The 26681-nt window shown below is 40.6% G+C and overlaps 2 protein-coding genes across 2 annotated transcripts; one reads left to right on the top strand and one right to left on the bottom strand.

Annotated features, from left to right (window-relative positions):
- The first annotated feature begins 278 nt into the window (after window positions 1–278).
- LOC308678451 (ER lumen protein-retaining receptor 1) lies at window positions 279–10592 on the top strand. Its single transcript, XM_081345654.1, has 5 exons — window positions 279–568; window positions 1799–1899; window positions 2861–3019; window positions 4010–4262; window positions 9864–10592. The coding sequence occupies exons 1-5, from the start codon at window positions 478–480 to the stop codon at window positions 9896–9898; spliced, it is 639 nt and encodes a 212-aa protein (XP_081201780.1). The 5' UTR covers window positions 279–477; the 3' UTR covers window positions 9899–10592.
- Window positions 10593–12049: 1457 nt separating this feature from the next.
- On the bottom strand, window positions 12050–25760 carry LOC308678484 (synaptogyrin-4-like; the record flags this gene model as incomplete). Its single annotated transcript, XM_081345695.1, has 4 exons — window positions 12050–12395; window positions 21957–22093; window positions 24220–24457; window positions 25665–25760. 4 exons carry the CDS (start codon window positions 25758–25760, stop codon window positions 12177–12179), a joined length of 690 nt encoding a protein of 229 aa, XP_081201821.1. The 3' UTR covers window positions 12050–12176.
- Window positions 25761–26681: the final 921 nt, after the last annotated feature.

A 26681-nucleotide genomic window follows, 5' to 3' on the forward strand; every position in this document is an offset into this window, starting at 1 on the left:
GGCCGTTTTCCCACGGCCAGGCTGTTCTACAGAAATATGAATTGCTTTTTTAAAAAAAAAAAAAGATTCCTCGGAAAACGGACTCCTCAGGAAGACGCTCCGCCCCCTTCCGGCTTCCCGTACGGAGGGAGCTCCCGCCGGCGAACTACAGCAAGCGGCCCTCCCGCCAGCCTTCTCCTATCCCGCTGCCCCGCCCACCCGCTGGATTATCCCAGCCCACCTGTGGGTGTGGCCAGTCTTTCTCCCCGCCCCTTTTGTGGCCTTCGTTCCCAGCCATCCTTATGCCCCTCCCCACCTTTTGATAATCCGGCCAGTGGGAGACAATAAAGCCGTTTCTCCTTTATCGCCCCCCCGGTTGTTGTTTTTTTGTGTGTGTGTGAGGATCTCCTCTTCCCCACCCACCAACGCGCTCCTCTTTCGGCAGATTTCCCCGAGAAAGTAAGCGAAGCTTTCTGCGGGCAGCCCATCCGGAACGCCATGAATCTGTTCCGCTTCCTGGGAGACATCTCGCATCTGTTGGCTATAATCATCTTGCTGCTGAAGATCTGGAAGACCAGATCCTGCGCTGGTAAGGAAAACGGGGGAGGGAGATGAAAGGGGGAGATCAAGTGATCCTTTCCCTATGGCTCTGGGTGACTTTTATTTCTGGCCTGAAAGTGATTGTTATGGAACTACCGGTAAGCGCATGGATGGATGGATCTGAGCCTCAACCAACTTGGGGGCTGATCCACACGTGCAGTTTTACCCAATTGCTCTAATCCTCTCTTCCTTCTTTCAATCCTTCCTCTCTGGGTATACTGTGAGAGTTAAACTTCCAGGCTATAGGACAGGTTACTTCAAAGTAAACCTTCCAAAGTCACACAAGTTGGACTCTTGTCTGTCTGTCTATCCTTTTTTTTTAAAAAAAGAAAGAAAGAAACTTTTATTTCTACAGATTTATATTTCTGGAACTCAACTGGGTTTTTGTGACCCTTAATATATGTATCTGGTATGACACTTTTTTTTTTAGAAAGACACAGTATTTGTGGGTTAATATTTGAAACCCGTGTTCTGTATTTAAAGCCTCTTTTATTTATTGCTTTTAGAGCAAGAATTGCTTTGAAAAAGAGAATGGCCATCCGGATTTGGGGGGAAAAAGGGTAGGGAGAAAGGAAGCATTCATGCAGAAAAGTTGATAATTGTTCTTGGGTTTTTTTTAAACTGTAATTTGTTAAAAGCAATGAATAATGAAATGGAAACTACTTTGAGGTGGGATTGGATAAAACTGGCTGATCTCTTCCTTCTTACAACCCCTTTGGCCCTATAGAAAAAGAGGAAAACCAGATTGTGGGTGTAGATTTGCTTAGACTTGAAGAAAAAGCATGAGTAGATCTTGGAAAGACCACCGCCCTTGCTAATGATGCCTTCTCATCCTGGGCTACCTCTTACTGTGCCAGCTCCAGGCCTCTTCTGAGTCTTCTGAATGTTTGAATGCTATGAACTTTCTTTGTGTTAAGGAGATGTGACACTGGATGATGAATCCCGAAGAGTTTTAAAGGATCCTCTCTGTTTTTCCTAAGGATCAAGATCAGGGTTTTCAAAATTATAGTGTTATATGCATAATTCATTGCCGTTATTTCCAACTTTTGTAAGGGGTGCGAGAATATATCGGAAGCGTTGTAGGAGTGCGGGGTACAGAAAAGGTTGGGAGCCACTGATCAAGTTAATGGCTTTCTGCTCTTTTTTTAAAAAAAAAAAGTCAAAAATGGTTATTTTCTCATCTGATCATGAGTTATGGTGCCTTGTGCTTTTCTTGCAGGGATCTCTGGGAAGAGCCAAGCTCTCTTTGCCATTGTCTTCACTACTCGGTACCTAGATCTATTTACAAACTACATCTCGTTGTATAACAGCTCCATGAAGGTACAGGAGTGATGTTGGACTACATAGTGTGTTATTGTGACTAGTTAGAAGGCTAATAGGCTCGGTGCCACAGAAAATAAAATAGTTACAAGTTTCTGTTGTACTTCTTTCTGTATGCACATTTTGCTTCAGTAATGTGGCACCACTATCAGCTATAAAAGGGGATGAGATAAGGCAAATAGTCTTTTATAATGGTGGTTTATGCAAAAGAATCCAAAAGTATATCCTCCTAATTTAGTGAAACTTCCCGCTTGGTAAGTAGGAAGTCTTCATTTATTTGTAACAGAGCTTGTCATGTTAGCAGCATTTGTACAGTACAAAGAATTAAGTTGAGGAAGAAGATTTTGACGTGGATATCGGGTGCTGCATGGGCAGAGAATAAGTGTTAGACAATTGTTAGCAATGTTAGTTTTTAGTCTTAAATTCTTTGCCCTGCGAGTAATCCTGGATAAACTAAATGTAAGCAGGTAGTGTATTATTATATCAGTTAAAGGATAAAACCAGTATGTTGGTTGACACCTCTGACCTTGAAAAACAGTGGCAGAATATGTTAAGTTGATTCCTGAGATCGGTGTCCCAATTCTCAGCGTACCCATTAGAGACAGAAACAGCTTAATGATATTGGGGGAGGGATTGGTTAAAGTTGTCATTAGAACAGTTGTGGGAACTGGTGACCATCCAGATAATGCTGAACTTGAAAATTTGGGCACCTATCATTGGCAAGTTGCTTGGGAACTGTAGTTCAGCAATATCTAGGTTTCAAGTTCCTCATACTTCATATAAATGAGGGAATTTAAAGAAGGGATCCGGTTTACAAGAAGGAACCCTAATCTTTCAGAAAGATCCCCAAAGGAAAGGCATTGAAAGGTTCAGGGTTTTGGGATTGATTACACTAAATATCTGAGAGATGAAACAATATTTAATCTCAGTGACAGTTCTTGATCGATGTTATCTCCTGCAGGTGGTGTATGTTGCCTGTTCCTATGCTACGGTATGGATGATCTATAGCAAATTCAAAGCCACCTATGATGGCAACCATGATACCTTCAGAGTGGAATTCCTGGTTATTCCGACAGCAGTGTTAGCATTCCTAGTAAATCATGATTTCACACCCCTAGAGGTAATGAAATGTGTGCTAGTATAAACAAGCCTAAGCCCCAGATACCTAACTTGCAAGCTATATGATGTGTTCGAGTCCTATTGCTAAAATTACTCATTTAATTGGCAAATGGCCATCTTTAATATCCTAGTCCCTGCTTGTCCTGCTATTTTATAGCTGGTTCCTTTTACGATTACAAGGTTGAACTAATTTTGCTTTCCAAAGCGGTGCCACATGTATTCAGCTATTCCTCTATGCTCGTGTGTTGACTAAATGGTACTGGAATAGAATTGTGATATACCTGCAGTTGTTTAAACCAGAACTGTTCTTTCCAGAAGAAACAACAAACCAACAAACGTCTGTTGGAGCAACAGAAGTGTCAAGAGAGTACTTGAATCCAGACATATAGTTGTAACTTGCCAGATCTTGAGCAACTTGACTCACTGAATTCAGTGCAGCTCAAGCATGAGTGATTCAGCCTGGGTTCAGCCATATGAAGTTTCTGTCCCAAACCAGTGTTTAGTTCCAGTTTGGGGAGAAAATGCCCAATAGCAAACAATTCACTTAACGATCATGGATTCATTTAAAGGATGAAATTCATGGAATTCCTAAAACACCCAGTAAAAGAGTTTATTGAGGACAGTTTGCAAAGAGATACATGTTGCACTCGGCCAGGGGTAGGCAACCTTGGCTCTTTTATGACTCGTGGACTTCAACTCCCAGAAATTCCTTGCTGGCTCAGGAATTCTGGGAGTTGAAGTCCATGAGTCATAAAAGAGCCAAGGTCGCCTACCCCTGCACTAGGCTTTGCAGTCTTTCACAGACAAAAGTATCAAAAAGTGAGTTGGAGCAGACATATCCTTAAGTCTATGACACAAATCTGTCCTGAATCTGGCAGGGCAATGGTGGACCACACAAATGTTCAGTTCTGAATGACGGCAATGCAAATTTGTGAATATAATGAGCTGTAATCGGAAAATATAAAACTATTTTTCTTCTGGATTCTTCCAGATTCTCTGGACCTTCTCCATCTACCTGGAGTCAGTGGCTATTTTGCCACAACTCTTCATGGTCAGTAAAACAGGTGAGGCAGAGACCATCACAAGTCATTACCTCTTCGCTTTGGGAGTCTACCGTGCCCTCTACCTGTTCAACTGGATTTGGCGCTACCAGTTTGAGGGGTTCTTCGACCTCATTGCCATTGTGGCTGGTTTGGTGCAAACGATACTCTACTGCGATTTCTTCTACCTCTACATTACGAAAGGTATTTTGCAACAAGAACAAGTGGAAACTAGATCTGCTGACTGAAATCCCATTAGTATGAGATAGAGAAGTGCTCTGCCACCTGTAGTCACCAGGTTTGAGTTGGGCAGCCATATCAATGTATTTAACAAATAAATAAATCTCTGGCCTTGAGCAAGGTGCTTGGGATTTTAAACTCATTTGGGAATGACATCTCAACCACATGTCTCAATATGTGTTGACTAAATGTTACTGCTAAGCTGGAAGTTCACTAGAGGGCACTCTTCAATTAAACTCAATCCTTTTTGATGCTGGGAGGTGTATTAACTAATAGCTCTTTACTAATTGTAAGTTGACAAATTAATTAGCAGTTTCATCACCTTTTTTCCTAGGATCAAAAAGAAGTTGCAGAAAAATAGTGCTCACATATTCCAAACAGTGAGCACTAAAAAGCTATTTCTGTAGGATTGAATAACATAAAATCTGTTGGACTAGCCTACCAGAAATCAAATTAGGTATTCTATTAAAGGGCAATTGCTTGACAATTATTATTATTATTATTATTATTATTATTATTATTATTATTATTATTATTATTATTTATTATTATTATTATTATTATTATTATTATTATTATTATTATTATTATTATTATTATTATTATTATTTCGGTTTATATACCGCCCTACTCCCGAAGGACTCAGGGCGGTTTACAAGGCAAAATTTAAAAACAATACAATATAAAATTAAAATAAAATTAAATTAAGTCTAGCCCCCAAAAATTAAAATCACAATTTAAAAACATTAAAACCCCTCAGTCCAGGCCAGATAGCTCAAAGAGCCAGGTTTTTAGGTCCTGGCGAAATGAACGAAGGTCCGGGGCAGTCTGGAGTTCCGTTGGCAGTTGATTCCATAGGGCAGGCGCGCCCACAGAGAACGTCCTCCCTCTGGCGATCGCCCGTTGGCAATCCTTGACCAGCGGTACCCTGAGGAGGCCCTCCCTGTGGGAGTGCACAGGACGATGGGAAATTGACGCTGGCAGCAGGTGCTCCCTCAGATAATCTGGGCCCATGCCATTTAGGGCTTTATAGGTCATCACCAGCACCTTGAATCTCACCCGGAGGGCAACTGGAAGCCAATGCAGCTCGCGGAGAAGAGGTGTTACATGGGAGTATCGGGAGACTCCCATCACAACTCACGCAGCTGCATTCTGCACCAGCTGAAGCCTCCGAGTGGTCCTCAGGGGCAGCCCCATTTAGAGAGCATTGCAGTAGTCTAGCCGGGAGGTCACGAGCGCATGGGTGACTGTGCATAGGGCATCTCGGTCCAGATAGGGCCGTAACTGGCGCACCAGGCGAACCTGAGCAAAAGCCCCCCTGGCCACGGCTCCTATATGATCTTCCAAACTGAGCCGTGAATCCAGGAGGATGCCCAAGTTGCGGGCCCTATCAACGGGGGGTAACACCTCACCCCCCATAGTTAATGATGGAAAAGATTGATTAGTCTGAGATGCCGGTATGCACAGCCACTCAGTCTTGGCAGGATTGAGACGAAGCCTGTTTCTCCCCATCCAAACCCGGACCGCCTCCAGGCAACGGGACATCACGTCGAGGGCATCACTGGGTTGGTTCGGGGTGGAAAGAAAAAGCTGGGTATCATCAGCATACTGATGATACCCCACCCCGAAACCACGAATGAGCTCACCCAGCGGCTTCATATAGATGTTGAACAAGAGGGGAGAGAGGACCGACCCCTGAGGAACTCCACAAACGAGAGGCCTCGGGGCGGACCTCTTCCCTCCCGTCAACACCGACTGCGAGCGGCCCAGGAGGTAGGAGAACCACTGTAAAACAGTGCTCCCAACCCCCTGAGACGCCGCAGTAGGATACCATGGTCGATGGTAACAAAAGCCGCTGAGAGGTCTAATAGGACTAGGACAGAGGAACAACCCCTGTCCCGAGCCCGGCAGAGATCATTCACCAGCGCAATCAATGCCGTCTCCGTGCTGTACCCGGGCCTGAAACCCGATTGGTACGGGTCCAGATAATCAGTTTCCTCCAGGAACAGAGGGAGCTAAAGTGCCACCACGCTCTCAACCACCTTCGCAAGAAAGCGAAGGTTGGAGACCGGACGATAGTTGTTCAAAATAGTCGGGTCCAGGGCAGGCTTCTTGAGGAGGGGCCTCACCACCGCCTCCTTCAAGGCGGCAGGGAAGGTACCCTCCCTCAAAGAAGCAGTTATTACTGCCTGGAACCAGCCTCGTGTCTCCTCCCGGGCTGCATATACCAGCCAGGAGGGGCACGGGTCCAATAAACACGTGGCGGAACTCAGTCTCCTCATGATCCTGTCCACCTCATCTGGGGTCACAGGATCGAATTCACTCCAGGTAACATTCTCTAGACCGCTCGATTCCTCCCCGTCAGTCTCTGCCCAGTCAGAATCCAAACCGGCTCGAATCTGAGCAATTTTGTCCATCAGATGATAGCTAAACTCCTCGGCCCGCCCCTGCAAGGGCTCCTCCCTCACCTCCTGATTAAGGAGGGAGCGAGTCACCCTAAACAGGGCGGCCGGGCGATTATCTGCGGACGCGATGAGGGCAGCGAAGTAATTAGACTTTGCTGTCCTCATTGCCGCGAGATAAGACCTTGTAAAGGTTCTTAACCGCAATTGGTCAGACTCAGACCGGCTGGATCTCCAACAGCTCTCTAGACCCCGTCTCCGACGCTTCATCTCCTGGAGCTCCACAGAAAACCATGGAGCCCACCGGGATCTGCGCTGGGTCAGGGGTCGCAAGGGTACAACACAGTCGAGCGCCTCGGTGGCAGCCCTTTCCCAGGCATCCACCAAGGCGTCGACCGGGCTGTGAGTGAGGGGGATAGGTATAGACCCAAGCACCGTCTGGAACCATTCCGGATCCATTAGGCGCCTAGGGCGGAACCACCTGGTCGGTTCCGCAGCCCAGCAGCGGGGGGTGGCATAGCGGAAGACCAACCGCAGGAGGTGATGATCGGACCATGACAGGGGGACAATAGATGGCGAGCCCCCTCCCAGATCATCAAACCATTGCCCAGATAAGAAAACTAGGTCGAGAGTGTGTCCTCCCCCATGAGTCAGACCCTGAATTACTTGGGTCAGGTCCATGGCTGTCATGGAGGCCATGAACTCCCAGGCCAACTCAGACGACCCTCCCAGAGAAGGCAAGTTAAAGTCGCCCAGAACTATAAGTCTGGGAAACTCAACCGTCAACCCTGAGAGGGCGTCGAGAAGCTAGGGCAGGGCCGTTGCTACACAGCTGGGCGCCAGGTATGTTAGCAACAAGCCCAACTGAGTCCCAGGGCCACACCTCAGGAGGAGGGATTCACTCCCGCCTATCTGTACAATAGTGGTCTCCCGCGGACATAAGGTCTCCCGTATAACTACCGCCACCCCACCGCCCCTGCCCTGAGCCCGCAGCCAATGTAACACACAGAAACCTGGAGGGCAAAGCTCAGTCAGAGGGACACCTCCCTCTGAGCCCAACCAGGTTTCTGTAATGCATGCCAGATCCGCGTGTTCCTCCTTGATCAAATCAGAGCCTTGTTCACAACGAATCTGGCATTAAAGTACACCAGCCTGAGCTCAGGGGCCTGATCCTCCTCACCCCCGGATAAACGGGTACCAACCGGAGGGTCGGAGCACGCCACCGCTTGAAGACAGCGGGGGTGCGATCCCAGGTGTTGATATGGCCCTCCGTGTAACCGCCTGCTGCTTTCTTACTATTTTTACTTGTAGCATCAAAATTATTAGAACTGTTCGTTGAATACTAAAATCCTTAACGAAATGTATCTTTTTTTTTAAAAAAAGTCTAAGATTTGATTCAATCTATGTTCATTCATAAAGATCTCCATGGTTGGCTGAGGAATTCTGGGAGTTGAAGTCCACAACTCTTAATGTTGCCAAGTTTGGAGACCTCTGTAAATGCACATAGGCATACATTCACCACTAAAGTATAATTACAAAATATACAGAGGCTTAAAAGCAACCATAAGAAAAAGTTTTAGTTTGCCACACAGCTAGAGATGTCTCTTCCAGAAATCCCATTTCAGTCTAGCTCCCCACCCTTTTTCCTGTCCCTCTTCAACAGATATTGACATTGCATAGTTGCTAAGTATACCCAGTTCTTGTTACTTGATTTAAAAAAATATTCTGGATTTCTGCAACTTGTATTTTCCACTTGTTAGTAGTCCTCGATTTACGAGCGTTTGTTCAGTGACTGTTCAGTTACAATGATGCTGAATGAAGGGAGTTACAACAGGTCCTTGAAGTTATGCTGTTGCAGTACCCCTGTGGTCATGTGATTGTGATCTGGACGCTTGGCATCCTGTTTGCCATTACGACCAGCTGCCAAGTGTCCTGCAAGCATGCAATCACCATTTGCAATCTTTCCTGCTGGCTTCCCCAGAATGTCGATAGGAAAACCAGAAGGGAAGGTTGCAAGCCATTGCCTCCTGCTTAGAGATTTTTCTGTCGTCTCTGGGGGCTGGCTGAAAAAGCTTTATGCTGAAATCCAAGCAGAGGTTTGGCACAGGGTGTTTTCCAACCCATCCACCCCAAGTTGAGAGGGCTCTCCTTTGGCACATAGTTATTTCTCCAGATTCCTCGTTGGCTTTCGGCATGGAACTTTTTCATTCAGCCTCCAGCCTCTCTGGATGCTGGCTGAAATGCAGTTTTCAGCCACGGAGGATTTTCATTCCCAGAGTCGAGAGGCTTCAGAAGCCTTTGGAGCTGGAAATTCAAGCACTTGACACCTTGTCCCTCACATCCCCTCACTCGCTCTTTCACCCAGCCATGCCTGGGGCTTTTAACTTCTTACCAGCTTCCCCACTGAGTACATTGTGGGAAGCCACCAGGAAATTGCTTCACCTAATTCCCAGGGCATTCACTTAACAGCAGCAACTGAACTACCGGGTTGTACTGTATACATCCTTGCTTAATGACAGCAGTCTTGCTCCCGATTGCCGTTGTAAGTTGAAGAGTGCCTGTATTGCTTTTGCTAGGCAGACAATTGGGATTGTTATTGAAATAGATACATGGGAAAAAACAGTATGTAATATTTCTATTCTGCCATAACTTCTTGCCCTACATCCTTTTTCATTTTTTTGATTCCCATAAGAGTTATGTTAGTATGCCCAGTAAAATTGCTCAGTCCTCAAAAGGCTGTTTTGGGCAGTACTGCTAATGCACATATATCATGTGCTCATAGTGCTATTTTGATAGGATGACTAACATCCCCCGCCCCCAAAAATCCTCCCTTTACTGATATAACTTTATGTGGTTTTTATGCTTTTATCTGTACACCCCAGAGTCACTCTGAGGGTGAGATGGCCAGTATCTAAATTTGATGCACGGATAGATGGATAAAAATAAAGCATTGCTATCAGCATATGAAATAAGAGCACAAATGTTATGGTGTACTATGTATATTGACTGTTCTTGGTTAATGGTTTAATTAAAATATAGTTAAAAATACATTTTTCTCTCTCTAGAAGCAATGGCACTGTATTATTTGGTACGTTGCCTAAAGTTTAATGAAGTACACGCCTCATAAGTTCTTACCTCTTCTTATTTCTATTTCCTCTTGCAGTTCTAAAAGGCAAGAAGTTGAGTTTGCCTGCATAAGTTAAGATCAAGACTGCAACTAAATACTTTGGCCAAGGAGAATGAAGGGAAAGCTTCACAGAAAATTAGACAAGCAGATTGAGATTTCTTTTAAAATATTAGTGTCCTGTTGATCTCAAATTCCACCCTGAACTTTGATCTGAGTGTGGTTCGAGACAAAACAATGGATGGTCCTTCTACAAAACAGACTGCTATAGTTGGGGGTGAAGTGAAGCACAGCTTGAATCCCAAGCTAACAATGACTACTCCTGGTTAATATGTAGATTGTAGATTTTTGGGTTTTTTAACCCATTTTGATCATTCTCTGTGTCTATAATGCTTGAGTATTATTTTTTGATGAATCAGCACAAGTAGGAAATACATTTTTAAAAAGTCTGTTATCTGTATCCTCTTAGTTTGGGTGCTATGTTGATAAACGCTAATATGAAATGCAAGCTTTTCTGTTCATGAAGGCCTGGTGCTACAAAGCTATCCAGATAGACAGGAATGCTTACAAATTGTTTTTTTCTTTTAAGTCTGGGTTTCCTTGGATCTCACTTTTTGAAACATTAGTGGCAAGAAAATACCTTCTCCTTTAAATATTTGTCACTTACTTTCTCTTCATTTTTGTATTATTTGATGGTTAAATCTTCATCCACTATAAATAAAACCGAAAAACTTTTCCCCTTATTAATTAGTGCCTTTGTGGGAAGGATGGGAATTTAAATAAAAATAAATTCTTCTTTTTGTGTTTGTAATCTTTGTGCTTCGGGGTATATTGTGCTATTCATGTCTTCATTATCCCATATTAACTTTTTTTTCCTGCTTTTTCTGATCTCTCTTAAAGCGGTGACTTATTCTCCTGGGGCCTATATTAAATGCTTGTATTAGAACATGTTTTCTATAAATGCCACATAACTGCTGCTGCTTGATACTACATCATCTCTGAGTTGATAACAAATTTGTATGTTTTCATTTAACAAGAACATTTTTAATGCAATGAACCTGAACAATCAGTGAAACTAATTGAAGCCATGTTTCAGCCAATCTAGACTTCCAATTTGTATTACACCTTGATTTAAAGTACATGTATGCTTACTCAAAAGCAAAATCTTTGGAATATTTGCTTTGAAACTATGAAGGCAAGATTGCACACACAACATGCAATTTTATACAATTACTTAGAAATAAATCTCATTGAATTCAGTGTAGGAAGGAACCATTTCTAAATAGCCATACTAAATTACTATCTGTTGAAGTAATTCTCTATGGTTCCATAGCTGGTTTTCTTAGATTTATAAAGCGAAATTTGAAATTTGTTTTGAATTGATTAGCCATTAGAAAATGTCTAGGCTACGATTTGGAGCTTATTTTAAGATTCAGCAGCAATTGGTAAGTTGTCTGGTTTTGGTCAATGTGAATTACCATGATTCGACAGTTGCTTCCTGTATAAAACTGATTACCTAAAAATACAACTCGATACTGTATCATTAGGATAGGGTAGCTGACTTTATCATTTACATTTTCCATGGAACTCCTTGCAAAAATTTGTACTTTGTGCTACACAGATACTGCCTGCAACAGCTAGTAGCCGCTTCTGTGATCACATAAACTATAAAATTGCCACGATGGTTATGGCAGCTTCACCTGACCATCTGGGATGAATCCACTGTGTTCATACTGATTTTTTTTTCTACACAATCTTACACTGTAGGAGTCATATAACCCAAATAAACAATATAGAGCATCTGAATCAGTCTGGTAGGATAAAGGCTTAATATATAGAATTCTTCATACCAGCTTCGCAATTTGCCTCTACTTGATTACCAATTGCTTATAGATGAACCACCGAATAGAGAATAGAAAATATTAGTCTCTTCCTACATGCTTGCTTTTATGTCTTAAAACAGGTTTTTAAGTATAATACCTGCACAGTGCTATATCTATTCCTGAAAATATAGCACAATACCCTGTCAACTCCACATATATTATTTTTTCCTCCTGCATGATGAACTTTTAGCATTTTAAGACACAGGTCCCAATACATGAGCCTTAATTTGGCTTTAAGGGATAAACAAATCAGTATGTATGCCGTCCCAAGAAAGACAGAAGTATCTAGAAGATAAACATTCAGGCTTTTGTGTATTATTATTACATACAATGACCACTTGTTATATTGTGCTTACAAATTGCTTTTCCATCCATCTTTATTTTTGCTTTGCTTCAGTAAAATCAACTTCAGACATTTTGGTGTTTTTTTTTAGTAAAATGTTTATTTGCTACAGGGACAAATAACTGCCTAGTCATCGGTATTCATTAAGGTTAGTCGATGGGGTACAGGAGTGGATGGGTAGGAAGCTGCACCCACATTTTCAGGGAACCCCATATTATTGGGAAGAGAGGTGTTGGTGGGTGTAGAAAGGGTGGTTAGAGCAACAGATCCTTCATCCAGCGTCCGCTTATACGGCACAGGTGGCTCAGCCCACAGGTTTTTCACTGCCAGATAGGCTAGGTATCCCTATGGAAGAGAAGCGGTGTCAAGTCAGATATCTGTAGTCTTCTATTATGATAAGAAATTTGATCTTGTCTTGGGTGATGTAGGGTAATATTACTAAATATGGTATAATGCATAAAATATTAGCCTTTCTAAAATAATGTAAAGAAGGTTTATGGAATGATGGATGTATTTAGCTTGATACGTAATATATTCTTTCAGCTGTTTTGCAACAACCACTTTGTTTCCAACAGAAATAAGTGAAATATACTGAGTTTAATCATCTTCAAATAACGAATTGAAAAAGAGAAAACTTTTCGGAATAGGATTTTTAGGAGAAAACTGAGAAAACAAGTATTGGATCCTTAATGTGATATGTATGTTTTCTGCAGTGAACAGAAATATCTACAAATTAACTATTCTTCCCACTTGCAATGCAGGACAATATTTGGATAAAACTACAAATACAAATATCTACAAGCCACAAATATCCAAATATGGTTTTAAGATACCATAAATATCAAATACAGGCAATCGTTTTCCCCTACTAAATATGTGTGCTTCCTGAACCAGCAAACATTCAGAGAAACTGAGTAAAGTGAAGCCATAGAATTTAAAATAGTATCAAAATATTGATTGAATATTTGCAGATTTTTGTAAATTCCAGGACAAATTCCCATCAACAATTGGGATTTTTAGCAGGGTACTGTGTCTCAAAAAATATTAGCTTTAAGATTAAGCAGCTAGGCTAGTAGAGGATTAGAGAGGGGAAAATGCAATAGCATCTATCGCTTTAAATTGGAGGACCTGATCCTTTGAGGAAAGCAAGAACATCTTTGACTTTAGTCTGGATTGAGCCCAACCTTTCCCCCCCCCTACATTATACGATAAAAGTCTCTAATTCATATACTCTGTTATGAAGTCTACGTATCAAAATAGTATCAATGACTATATGCTTATATTCTCAAGAGTCACGTACTGTATATGGTCACAGTCATGCTGGATTTCAGTGAAAAACTAAAGCCCAAGGAGGTCCTTTGTAATACTGTAGATAGGAAGTACGGTCCTGTTATAGATAGATCTAAGATCAAATTTTCCTTGGCCACTAATTATTTGGAACCACTAAAATTACAAGTGCTCTTTACAACTGTATCTTGCAGAGCAGTAAAACTAACTGGAGTCCTTAAGAAAAAAATATATATTCCTGGCTTCCGGTTCTGGATCGCGTCGCTGGTGGAAATGCAGCTCCTCCCGCTGTCTGGTTTTCTCTCGCCGGGGGACCCTTGAAAGGGGTCGAAAGTCATCTTGGAGGGGCAACGAGCGGGGAAGAGGACCTTCCGATTGATCGCAGAAGGGCGGTAGCCCTTCCATTTGATCCGGAGCAGCTCTTCGGACCGATGGAGAAAAGATCGGCCACTCCCATGACCCATCACTAACGCCGTTTCCAGCCAAGGCCAAACTTACAGCTAAGCACTTGAAAGCACTGTGGAGGAACTCGGTGAGCTCTCCCTTCTCTTTATCCCAAGTATTATTTTTCCTGTAAAAAGCTTTTTGAAACTGCATCCCCCTGTGAGGAGAGAGGGAAAGGAAACTTTTTTTCCCCACCCTCTAAAATAGCGGCGTTTGATTACTAGGGGTAATAAAACCCTGAAAAATTTAACTAAATAATTGGACTTACATCCTTCTTATATTTGGCAACCTCAAAAGTTCCTACTTTCACAGGAACTTATTTTATTTACTTGATAAAAAAAAGACAAAGAACCTAAATTGGATAAAAGCCTAGCCCTTTTTTGAAAAGGATTTTAAATACTATTGGGGACATCATCTTGTGGCCAAGCTTGGTACAGCAAGTGAATATCCCTGGCAAACAAGATTTGTTTACAACTTAGATCTCTCCTTGGTACTATCTAAAGATAAAAAGCTGGAACAGCTAGGAGGTGAAATTGGCTTCTAAGAACTGTGGAGGTGAACATTCAATATCTTTTGTCTTAAAAATTAGCCTCCACTAAAGCACTAGCTACAATTATTCTAGAAATGGAGGGGGACCAGCTACAAACTTCAATTGACTATAAGCTTATACTTGAAAAATCCTTGAAGCTACTGAAATAATTAATTCCAGGCTGAAAGATAAAGGCGCTAGCTTGAAACTACAAACTGAAACCCAGATTCCAACTAAAGAACTTACAACTCAGAAAACAATAAAAGCAGAAGAAATCAACACTAAGACAGAGGACCTTAAGGAACAACAACATACTGAAAACTTTAACAACCAAATCTTGATTGCAACTAAAGAATCTACAACCCAAAAAGTAACAGAAACGGAAGAAAATAATACCCAAACAGAGGATGCTAAAGATCAACAAGGACAGCCTATTCAAAACCTAGACAACCAAATAATATCTATAAAATTGGATATGACTTTTTACCTAAACCAGAAAAAAATTTCTTGGAAAATTGATGATTAGATGGTCCCCTTTGATTCAAGTAACATATACCAGAATCAAGGGAGACCTATCTAATAACTTAAAGGCTTTAGTATGGAAACCTGGTTGGCAGAAAAAGAAAGGTAGAGTTAGGTTTAAAAATGATCTACTAGAGAGACCCTAAAGGTTACTCTACTAGTAAGGTGTAATGTACTAGGTTGAGAAATAGAAAATGTTTATGAAACAAAATCAGAATATATTCATGTATGTATTATGTGTACTCTAGATATTATAACTCTTTTGTAGTGAAATAAAGGAAATTTGGGTTATGGATGTTATTATGGATGTTAAAGGCTAAACTGGAATACTGTAACTAAAAACTAAGAATTAGGTAAAATTTAAAAAGAGGACATGGATATGTATAAGTAAGAATAGAGTGATAAATGCTTTAACTGAGCTTGTTATGGTTAGAAATTTACTAGTTTAGGTATGTTATATTAAATGTTAAGGGAAATAGAGAAGCAATTTTTGATAATGTAACCTGAGATATGTACTAATTTTTTTATTGAACTATTGATTACCCAGTCACCACGATGCTTTCTAAATATTTGTGTGTTAAATTGGAAAACTAATAAAACTTGTTATAAAAAAGAGAAAAAAATATATATTCCTGAGGCCATGGAATGATAAAATATTTCATTTTCCTTGCTTTGGATATAGAGATAAGACCTGTTAGCCTAGCAGCTGCTTATTAAAGAAACATTAACATTAACAACTACTATGATAAATCACTGAATTCCCAAATGAACACTTGGTGGATATTCCATTCCTTTTTATCATATAGGTAGAACACACACCATTCTGGACTGCTCTTAAATCTTGCACATGTTCTGCTGATGGTTCAAAATAGGCCCTTGCTCAGTCCAACCAACTTAGTGCATTAGGAACTGGGAATATGTTTCCTATTAATATTTAAGTGGACTTGATCAGATATCTGGGCTGAAACAGGGTTTGCCCTTAATTGAATATTAAAAAATAGGTATTAATATTTTTTTCAATTCCAACCAATTTATACTGAGATTCTTGTGATGAAATTAGCAAACTTTGGGGAAAAGAATCTCAATGACCCAAATCTGATGAAAAAGACTCCTGAAAAGGTTTACGTTTTAAGAGAGCTACAGAAATGCACCAGCTGAGTGATTATGTAACTTTTCTGGGCAATGATTCTGTTTCTGAGTTATTATGAGTCTCTGAGAATTATAGAATAACAGAGTTGGAAGGGACCTTGGAGATCTTCTAGTCCAACCCCTTGCTCAGGCAAGAAATCCTGTACTATTTCAGACAAATGGTTGTCCAATCTCTTAAAAACTTCCAGTGTTGGAACATTCACGACTTCTGGAGGCAGGTTGTTCCACTGATTAATTGTTTTGTCAGGAAGTTTCTCCTTAGTTCTAGGTTGCTTCTCTCTTTGGTTAGTTTCCATCCGTTGCTCTTTGTGCTGCCTTCAGGCGCTTGGAGAATAGCTTGACTCCCTCTTCTTTGTGGCAACCCCTGAGATGTCACCCCTAGTCCTTCTCTTCATTAAACTAGACATACCCATTTCCAGCAACCAGTCTTTATATGTTTTAGCCTCCAGTCCCCTAATCATCTTTGTTGCTCTTCTCTGCACTTTTTCTAGAGCCTCAACATCTTTTTTAACATTGTGGTGACCAAAACTGGATGCAGTATTCCAAGTGTGGCCTTACCAAGGCATTGTAAAGTGGTATTAACACTTCACATGATCTTGATTCTATCCCTCTGTTGATGCAACCTAGAACTGTTTTGGCCTTTTTGTGGCAGCTGCAGTACACTGCTGGCTCATATTTAAGTGATTGTCCACTAGATCCCTCTCACAGTAGAAGGTAGAATGAACTACTGAAGTGGTCTGAATACTTTCTGGCCAATGACACACAAACTATACAGTTTCACATTCAGGGTGTATGTACAACAGACAAGCAGCACCACACCCAAATATGGACCTAGAAATGCTTGATCTACCATATGTTAAATCTTGCTTGCTTAAAGTGGTAATAACTATTTGTATGTTTGGTGTTGTCCCAAGAACTGCATCTTGAAAAAATAATTTTCTTCCCATATCAGTCAGAAATCCATACATTCTGTAGGCAGTGCAATATTTTTAAAATAATATTCCATTGTGCTGAATGGTAGACCTGTCAATGTATTATCAAGGAAAGAGGCTTTTAATAATCCATATTTGGGACACATAGTAGAGTAGAGACTACTATATCATTCTTTGTCTTAAAAGGCTGCAAGATAATGCTTAAGAATTCAGGAGAAGGTGGGAGAATGTAATTGTAAGGTCTGGGAAGAAAAATGCTAAGCTGTAGGGACTCTTAGATGGTTTGCTAAGAAAAGTGGTCTTATTCATGCATAAATTCAACTAAACAGATTTAAGGGAGTTTTAGCTGAGGTAGTGGTATTGGGAAAAAGGATTAATTCTATTTACCCAATAAAACTATACTTTTCTCCAAAAAATTATCTGTAAATCGGAAAGGGGTTTTTCCATATTACTATTAAACAAATGAGCAGAAGCTACAATGACTCATACCATTGTTACTGAAAGGCACTGGTGACTGATTATTTGAAATATTCCTAATTAATATTCCTAAAAATTAATAGATTGTTTGCCTGCTTTTAGTAATGCCTAAATCTTGAACTTTCTCTTTCCTTTCTTTTTCAATTATCTCTTCCCGTCACTGGCGAGGTGGCGAGGTGTAATTACTTCTCCACCCTCATCGCGTCCGCAGATAATCGCCCGGCCGCCCTGTTTAGGGTGACTCGCTCACTTCTTAATCAGGAGGTGAGGGAGGATCCCTTGCAGGGTCGTGCCGAGGAATTTAGTCAACATCTGTCGGATAAAATCGCTCGGATTCGGACCGGTTTGGACTCCAACTGGGCAGAGTCAGGCGATCAGGACACGGGCGGTCTTGTCAATGTTACCTGGGAAGAGTTTGATTCTGTGACCCCTGATGAAGTGGACAGGATTATGGGGAGGCTGAGCTCCTCCACATGTTTGTTGGACCCGTGCCCTTCCTGGCTGGTTTATGCAGCTAGGGAGAGGACACGAGGCTGGCTCCAGGCGGTTATATCTGCTTCCTTGAGTGAGGGTTATTTCCCCACCGTCTTGAAGGAGGCGGTGGTGAGACCTCTCCTCAAGAAGCCTGCCTTGGACCCAGCTGTATTGAACAACTTTCGTCCAGTCTCCAACCTTCGCTTTCTTGCGAAGGTTTCGAGAGTGTGGTGGCGCATCAGCTCCCTCTGGTCCTGGATGAAGCGGATTATCTGGACCCCTACCAATCGGGTTTCAGGCCCGGGTACAGCACGGAGACGGCATTGGTCGCTCTGGTGAATGATCTCTGGAGGGCTCGGGACAGGGGATATTCCTCTGTCCTAGTCCTATTAGACCTCTCGGCGGCTTTCGATACCATCGACCATGGTATCTTGCTGCGGCGTCTCAGGGGATTGGGAGTGGGAGGCACAGTTCTTCAGTGGTTCTCCTCCTATCTCCTGGGACGCTCGCAGTCGGTGTTGGCAGGGGGGCAGAGATCGGCCCCTAGGTCTCTCGTTTGTGGAGTGCCTCAGGGGTCGGTTCTCTCGCCTCTCCTGTTCAACATCTACATGAAACCGCTGGGTGAGATCATTCGTGGTTTTGGAGTTGGGTATCATCAATATGCCGATGATACCCAACTTTTCTTTTCGACCCCAAACCACCCCAGTGATGCCCTCGCTGTGATGTCCCGTTGCCTGGAGGCGGTTCGGGTCTGGATGGGGAGGAACAGACTTCAACTCAACCCTGACAAGACTGAGTGGCTGTGCATTCCGGCATCCCGGGACATTCAAAATGTTCCATCTCTTTCTATGGGGGGTGAGCTCTTACCCCCCGTGGATAGGGCTCGCAACTTGGGAGTCCTCCTAGATTCACGGCTTACCCTGGAAGATCATATAGTGGCCGTGACTAGGGGGGCTTTCGCCCAGGTTCGCCTGGTGCGCCAGTTGCGGCCCTATCTGGACCGGGATGCCCTGTGTACGGTCACTCATGCGCTCGTGACCTCTCGCCTTGACTACTGTAATGCTCTCTACATGGGGCTTCCCTTGAAGACCACTCGGAGGCTCCAACTGGTACAGAATGCGGCCGCGAGAGTTGTCTTGGGAGTTTCCCGGTACTCCCATGTTACACCTTTGCTCCGCGAGCTGCATTGGTTACCAGTTGTCTTCCGGGTGAGGTTCAAGGTCTTGGTTATGATCTTTAAGTCCTTACATGGCATGGGTCCGGGTTACCTCAGGGACCACCTGCTGCCGGCGTCAACTCCCCTCCGCCCTGTGCGTTCCCACAGAGAGGGCCTCCTCAGGGTGCCTCCGGTCAGGGAATGCCGACTGGTGGCCCCCAGGGGGAGGGCCTTCTCTGTGGGCGCTCCGGCATTATGGAATGAACTGCCGGTGGAGCTCCGGATGTCATCAGACCTCCGAACCTTCCGTCGCGGCCTGAAGACCCACTTATTTGAATTAGCTGGTCTGGCCTGATGGGGGAATATGGGTTTTAAATTGTTGTTCTTAGTATTGTATTATTGTTTTTTTTAACTGGGCATTGGTTTAATCTTTTTTAACTTTTGTATTGTTATTTATATATGCCCTGTGAACCGCCCTGAGTCCCTAGGGAGAAGGGCGGTATACAAATTAAATAAAACCTAAACCTAAACCTAAACTTCATCTCCAGTTTTATTTTCCCCTTTTTCTTTCCTTACATTCCCCATACATCTATTCCTTAGTCTTTCCCCACCTTCATTCTAGCATGAGGTGGGGAGGGTTCCTTCTTTTTTATCATTTCTCCTCAGATGGAGTAGAATGTGATAGATAGATGCAGATGATTGATATTTTAAAAATAAATTGGGTATCTTATTTTACAGGCAATTAATTTTAAATCAAGAGCCAGTTTGGTGTAGTGGTTAAGGCACCAAGCTAGAAACTGGAAAACTGTTGAGTTCTAATCTGGCTTAGGCACAAAGCCAACTGGGTGACCTTGGGCCAGTCACTTTCTCTCAGCCCTAGGGAGCAGTGGCAAGCCACTTTTGGGGGGGGGGGGGAAAGTGCAACAAGAAAACTGCAGGGACTTGTCCAGGTAGTCTCTGAGAATCAGACATGATTGAACAGAAAAAAAATATAATCAGCAGCCATTAATTAAATTTGTATTAATTCTGTTTTGTATCAATTCTTCCCCTTTTTTGAGTGTGATATATGATAGGATTTTTCCTGTACTTGTTTATTTCAGTGTACTCTTCCTTGGAGTATCTTACAATTCAGGGTCATCTTCTTTGGGGGTAATTTTTTTAGACACGGGTAAATTTTTTACAATCTTGACCCTTATACTACCCTTATACTCAACTTTTGGAAAGCAGTTTATTACCACCAAGCTTTTAAAAGGGCTCTAAGGAATCCAGGAAACTATGAAAGCATAACAATCCATCTGGTTAAATTGGTGATAAAATTATAAAGTACTCAGAAAAGCACAACTTGCAGAAGAAAGATCCTCATTGCTTCTACAAAGTTCTGTCTCAATTCATTAATTTCCTGTTAATTGGGATCATCTCTCTTCATAACTGAGGGAAACTAACAAAAAATCTGCAATTTCTCTACAGTCTTTAAGACTTTGATCAAAGGTGTACTTTCTGCAAAATGTACTTAGTAAACTGGCAGAGTAAGCAGCGGAAATTAAAATGCTCTGAGCTTGGCAGAAGGTCAAGTAAGTTGTTACCAATATGGTCCCTGCTGGATGTAAAATGTATGTTAACGGTTTGGTCTGCCTGAGTTAAAGAACATCATTCATGGACTAGCCTGAGTTCTGAATTGCTTGACTTTCTTCTGTGCCAAGTTTGTAAATGAGTACTACCATTGCTTGTACATTAAGACTCCTCCTGATTTATTCTATATTTTTGATGGGAAATGTGAGTCACCCAGTTCCATAACAAATGAAGGAATAAACCTGCTTCAGAACTCATTCCTGGGCTAGTTTTCTCATTCCCAGAAATTAAAGAAACCAGATTGTAACTTTAAAGTTTTGAAACAGAAAGGAGGCATATTTTCCTCTTTGTTGTATTTCTATACTTAAAATACTAACATCCCAGAAAATTAGCTTAGTGTAGGTCAGTTTGATGTCTTCAATAAGAACCATCAACTTTAATTACCAGTCTAAAGGAATTAAGGGCCCATTTCATGGTAATGCAAAATTATTTATGCCCTGGAAGCAATCTTTGCAGGAAACAGGTGACCTGGGTATGATTCCAATAAAAGAGAATATTGTAGCTCAGGGTTGAACTGTGGGGTCTTTGGTGCTCTCTGAGTTTGTTTTTATTCATTATCAGCACTGACAATGTTCCCTAGTTTGATAATGAAACATCTGCAAGAAAACAATGAAGCTCAGAGATCACCAGGGACATCTAAGTATGGTAGTACACAAAATTACAAGGAAAGCCAACAAACAATGGAAGATACAGAAACAGCAGAAAGCAAATAGTAACAGAAAATGTATATTATTTCAATACACAAACATGAGGTATCTTGTGTAAGCTTCTGACAAAATCTGAGAATAGTGCAGGGGTACAGAACCTGTGGTGTTCTAAATGTCACTTAACTACAACTCCCATCTCCCTTCTCTATTAATAATCAGCCATTCTAGTGAAGGCTGCTACAAAATTGTAGTTCAGTGGTATCTGCGGAATCATAAGATAATTAGGTTTATAATATATTGTCTATTTGGCAACCACTCCAAATCTAAATGTTACATAGGAGCCTTAGTTTGATTTAGCTCAGTCAGATACATTCTTTTGAAATGTACATTGTAGCAGTACATTTAAGAAATGGATCAAATACATATATTTTGCATGCTGAACCAAACATTTACAATTTAAAAAATAATTTCATTGAAAAGTAAACACCTTCCATTATGGTGTTTATCATCTGATTTAATGATATATGCTTCCTTAAGGCAGTTCATTTGGCTTTAATAAGGTGAAATTATCTTTGTGGCTAATGATACTCTGCAGGGATGTACTCTGCTTCCATGGCAGACTCATTCTGAAATAATAATGGATGTACTTGACTGACTCACCCAGCATGGAACAGAAAGGAAGGCAAAGGCAATGCTAGCCCGTGCAGCACTAGTTCCCAGCAGGTAGGAGTGAGTTGACCGGTTCCACTGATTGGCTAGGATACAGAATCCAATAAACCACAGGCATGTCCATGTCACTGAGGAAAGAAGACGACTAAGAATGAGACACAAACAAATAAGTTGTATGTTAACATAAGCCCTGTGAGACCCACTGCTGTATCTGGAAAAAAAACAGTATTTTCATTTTTTAAAATTCCTTGTCATATCCTGTATAAGGACACTTCTAGACCACCAGTACTTAAAATGTATTGGATATTAGATTTTTTTATGTTAGTTTGAGGATTCTTTAACTCTTATAATTTGGACTTGTGCAACAATAGCTTTGTTTCAGTTTCAAACCAGCACATATTAAAATAATTTTGGAATAAATTATTCTAAAATTATTTAAATAAGATTTAAATATGATTTGATTGATAGAAGCTGAACTATATTCTTTACATAAGAAAATACTTTATGAAAAGTTTGGGTTCATTCATAAAGATATTATATAAAGGACTACTGTCAACTCATCCTCCTATTAAGGAATTGAATCAGGATCTGTAATCTATTTTTGAAACATTTTCTGTTCTAAAAATGAAGATAATATATCACTTAGTGGTACAGATTTAATAAGTGTACTGCTCTTCACTATCCAGCCCCAGAACAACTCCTTAGTGTAAAAGATAGTGTAATAGTGAAAGATATATAGTATACATATTTAAAAAAGTGATTACAGGTAGTCCTCAACTTACAACCACAACTGAGCCCAGAATTCTAGTCATAAGTTGTTGCAGTTGTTAAGAAAATTACCATGTGACCTGACTCAATTTCACAACTGGTTTTACAATGGTTGTTAAGTGAGTACTGTGGCTGTTAAGCAAATCAAGTGATTGTTAAAAAAAACCCCACATAATCATTAAGTGAATCAAGCATATCTAATGGGCATTTTTTGCCGTTTTCTGCTAGAAAATGGCAAAAAACATTGCAAATTGCACTCATGTGTTTGTGGAACGCTGTAACTGGTCTAATTCTGAGCTGGTTGCCAAGCACCTGAAATGTGACACAAGGAGGGGGTGTGGCAGTCCGAACTTCAAGGATGGATCAAAAGTAGTTTTCAAATCCCTTATAACTTCAAATGTTAAGCAACTGGTCATTAAGTAATGAGCAAACTGTATGGTGATCCAGGTTGTTGACTCTTAGCAACCATATTAAAAAAATGTCCATAGTGGTCAGTCCCTAATATGGTCTTTAAAGTGTTTCATCAGTGCACCCGACTGATGATTGAGTCCATCCAGCTTACTGCTGGTCATCCTCTTCTTCTCTTTCCTTCCACCTTTCCCAACACTAGAGACTTCTCTAGGGAGCTAGGTCTTATAATCTAAATAATGTAGTTAATCCTTTGTAAATATTAATAAGAAAGTGTACACCATCAGTCAGGTCAATAAATAAACTATCATAAGGTCATACATTTTGGGGGGAGAAAAAGAAAGCAGTGTGAAATAGCTAAAAGAGCAGAAAACAAGATAAAAAAATAAAGTGCCCTAAAACTGCAAAGTGGGCAGAGCAAAACAGTTTCTATCTCTTCTTTCCACAATTATTGACTCTGTACCGTTGCCTCATTAAGAAAAAGCCTTTAGCTTCTCAAAGAACTCTATATATAATTATCAGACATATTAAAAACAATAAAGGCAACAAACAGCAATAAAATAATTACAGTGGGCCCCAAAGTTTTTGATTTTTTTTATAGAAGATCCGCATGGAAGAGAACTTATTTTGCCTGGAAACAAGGTACAAAGCCTAGAAATGTGTCCATTTTCATCACTGCTTATTGTCAATACAAATAATAAAGGAACCCAAAGAAGGGCCTCTGAAACAAATTTCAATAGCTGGATAGATTCACATGGAAGATCAGCAATAGTATAATCACAACATGGTCAAAAGTAGATCAAATCTAACAGCAGTTGGATTGTAAAATAAGGTTGACATTTTCATGTTGATAGAACTTGTGATTTCAAGGGGGAGAGGTGGTTGGGAGACATCACGACTGTAATTGCTTGTTATCTGGAGGGATAGTATAGGAGTGAGAAAATATGAGAACAATTTTGATAAGATTTATAAATATTTAGAATATTGGGGTTCTCAGGCATCAGCTATCTGCTACTTATTGTTAAATATTGAAATTTAACACTATGATTATTTTCAAAATAACAAAAAAGTTACTCACTAGAGAAAGTAACATCCAGTACAAGGATAGCATACTTGAACTTGTGATTAGTAATGCAAGTATCATAGACATCACAGCCTAAAAAGAGGAGACACTGGAGAAAGGAAAGTACACCAACTGTGATGCCAAAGCAGCAGGCTGCCCCATTATCATTAAAAATACAATGTAGCTGGGAAGAGGTTGTCAAGTTTTGATATCCTTCAGCCACCAAGGAGGCAAATATTACCAGAGAGAACACCTGAGGCAAGAGAAAGAAATGGACATGTTAAATACAAATGTTTGAATACTATGTGCATTACATGGAATACATTTTTTGCAATCAACTCTTGTAACTAATCCAAACATTCTTTTGAATCTGCAATGACAGACAGGAAAAATCAACCTGATCATTCACTTCTTCTACAGCCAACATAAGGAGCAGGGAAACCGTTTTTATCTGTGAGGGTCAGAGCATTACCTCTGCCCCAAAGGATATACATACTGTCTATAGCACAGCTAAAACAAGGAAGAAAAACAATGGTGGAAAATAATTTTCCAAGTAGTCCACCAAGCTGCTATTCATCTGAATTTTCTATGGACACAGAGGCACATAATTATCTCATCTCTTTCTCAAGACAAGCAACTCAATAAAAAGCTTGTGAATAACTCAGGAAATTGGAGACTTGAGCCCATGTTGAACAATACTCATATGCAAGAACAGACTGCATGCAGCTTACATGCCTTTGGTATATATGTCAAGGCTAACCCTTGAAGATCTCCATAGATTTGATAGGAATTTGTTAGCATCTTGCGCTTTAATGTTCTCTATATTTAAGATATTTCATCAGACATTAATCTTATTCAAATCATCATTTGTGGCTTTGAACTTAATAGCTTGATCGTTAATTAAAAAACCAAAATAACAAACCTTATTTTACAAGTACTGTAGTACGGAAGTGAGGTAGTCACATTTGTATACAAAATGATTACACTAAGTGAAAATAGTATAAGACATATGTAATTATTATTCAGATAATAGAATTTGGGATGTGGACCCAAATGCTAGGAAAACTAGAAGGCAGGCGGGTCAGCTTCCTAGAAGGAAAGTCAATGAAGAAGCTAGCAGGAAGTCAGAAGCTGCTCCCACTCTCACTTCTTTTCTGCCTACCCTTGACCATTCTGTTTCTTGTTTTAGTAAGGAAATATCTCTGAAATGACCCAATGGGTGACAGGTTATTTACCTGTTTATAAAGCAAAGGACTGGATTATATTTGAGAATAAAAACATTGTGTTTATTGCTTATATAGTACAACCTAATCTAATAATGTATGTTGTCATAGCCTCTTTTTGATTCCTAATTATAATTGTAGAACACTATGAAAGAATTCTGAAGTTAAAACTGCTTCAGAGACTATATGTGATCCCAAATATAGAAGCCATGATTAAGTACTGTTATTTTGTCTCACCCCTGCTAGTGTTCTAGCAACAATCTGAGGTTGTATGAAGAAGTGCACCATGTCATGGTCTGAAAGGTCCCGCAAGACTGAAGTCGTTTTTCTCATCCTGTAGTTGTCTTTTTATCATTAGAACAAAGTTGAATCTGGAAACTTGCTGTAAATTGAAGCTGACAAACATCTGGATTTTAAGAAGATAATACAAATATTGCTAGGATTGCATCTACCAAAACTGAACATTTAAAAAAAGAATATAGAGTTGTTTTTTCAGAGTGCTGTTTCTGCCTTAGCACAGCCTGACAAGTCTTAGGCTACTAGGCATGTGAAAGGCAGCCAACAAAATTGTGATTATGAAATATTTGAAGCACTGTATAGAATTTTCCATTATCTTTTAAGATAGCATTTAGTGAGTGATAGCCATACTTCTGATATATGAGTTTTACAATATAATTTTATTTAGGCAGCTACACTTTTGTTACCATCACTCCAAGATAAGCTTCAGAGCTTCAGTTAGATGATGAGTTTTTTTGAGTGCATAGTTAAATATCATTTTTCAGCTCATATTTAAATTTCTTAGTGGAAAACAGGGCTAACATCAGTCAGCACCCCAGTGATGGAGCACAATCAAATACTGCTCAAAAGGTGTTATTTACGTAGTATGCCTTTTCATTTTGTTCTCAGAATCTAATTTCATGGTAAATATTTCAAATCTGATTAATTTTGTCTGAAAAAATTATATACAAAAAAGTTTTACTATTCAAATGTCTTGAGTTACTCCCTTCAGAGAAATAACTTACCTATTTGGTTGTACAGATTTACTTCTGTACAGCAAATAAGAAATTGATCTATTATTTTAAATTCCATGTTTAAATGCAGCCCTCAACCTATTCCTTTGATTTCTTTTCCTACCTGAGAACCACTGAAAAGCAATGGCTACAGTGTTAGCGCAGAGGATCTGGACTGAATCTCTGCTCAGTCAAACTTGTTGGGCAATTTTAATCTAGGTACTGTTTTTGTGCTGCTAGAATA

This window comes from Vipera berus (genome assembly GCF_964194415.1).
Source record: "Vipera berus genome assembly, chromosome: Z".
Taxonomy (NCBI): Eukaryota; Metazoa; Chordata; class Lepidosauria; order Squamata; family Viperidae; genus Vipera; species Vipera berus.

What these genes read in the sequence shown, in the direction of transcription:
- LOC308678451 (XM_081345654.1), top strand. Translation starts at nt 478, where the DNA reads ATGAATCTGTTCCGCTTCCTGGGAGACATCTCGCATCTGTTGGCTATA. An exon ending in GAAGACCAGATCCTGCGCTG is followed by an intron (nt 569 to 1,798) that starts GTAAGGAAAACG and finishes CTTTTCTTGCAG; the next exon opens with GGATCTCTGGGAAGAGCCAA. An exon ending in TGTATAACAGCTCCATGAAG is followed by an intron (nt 1,900 to 2,860) that starts GTACAGGAGTGA and finishes TATCTCCTGCAG; the next exon opens with GTGGTGTATGTTGCCTGTTC.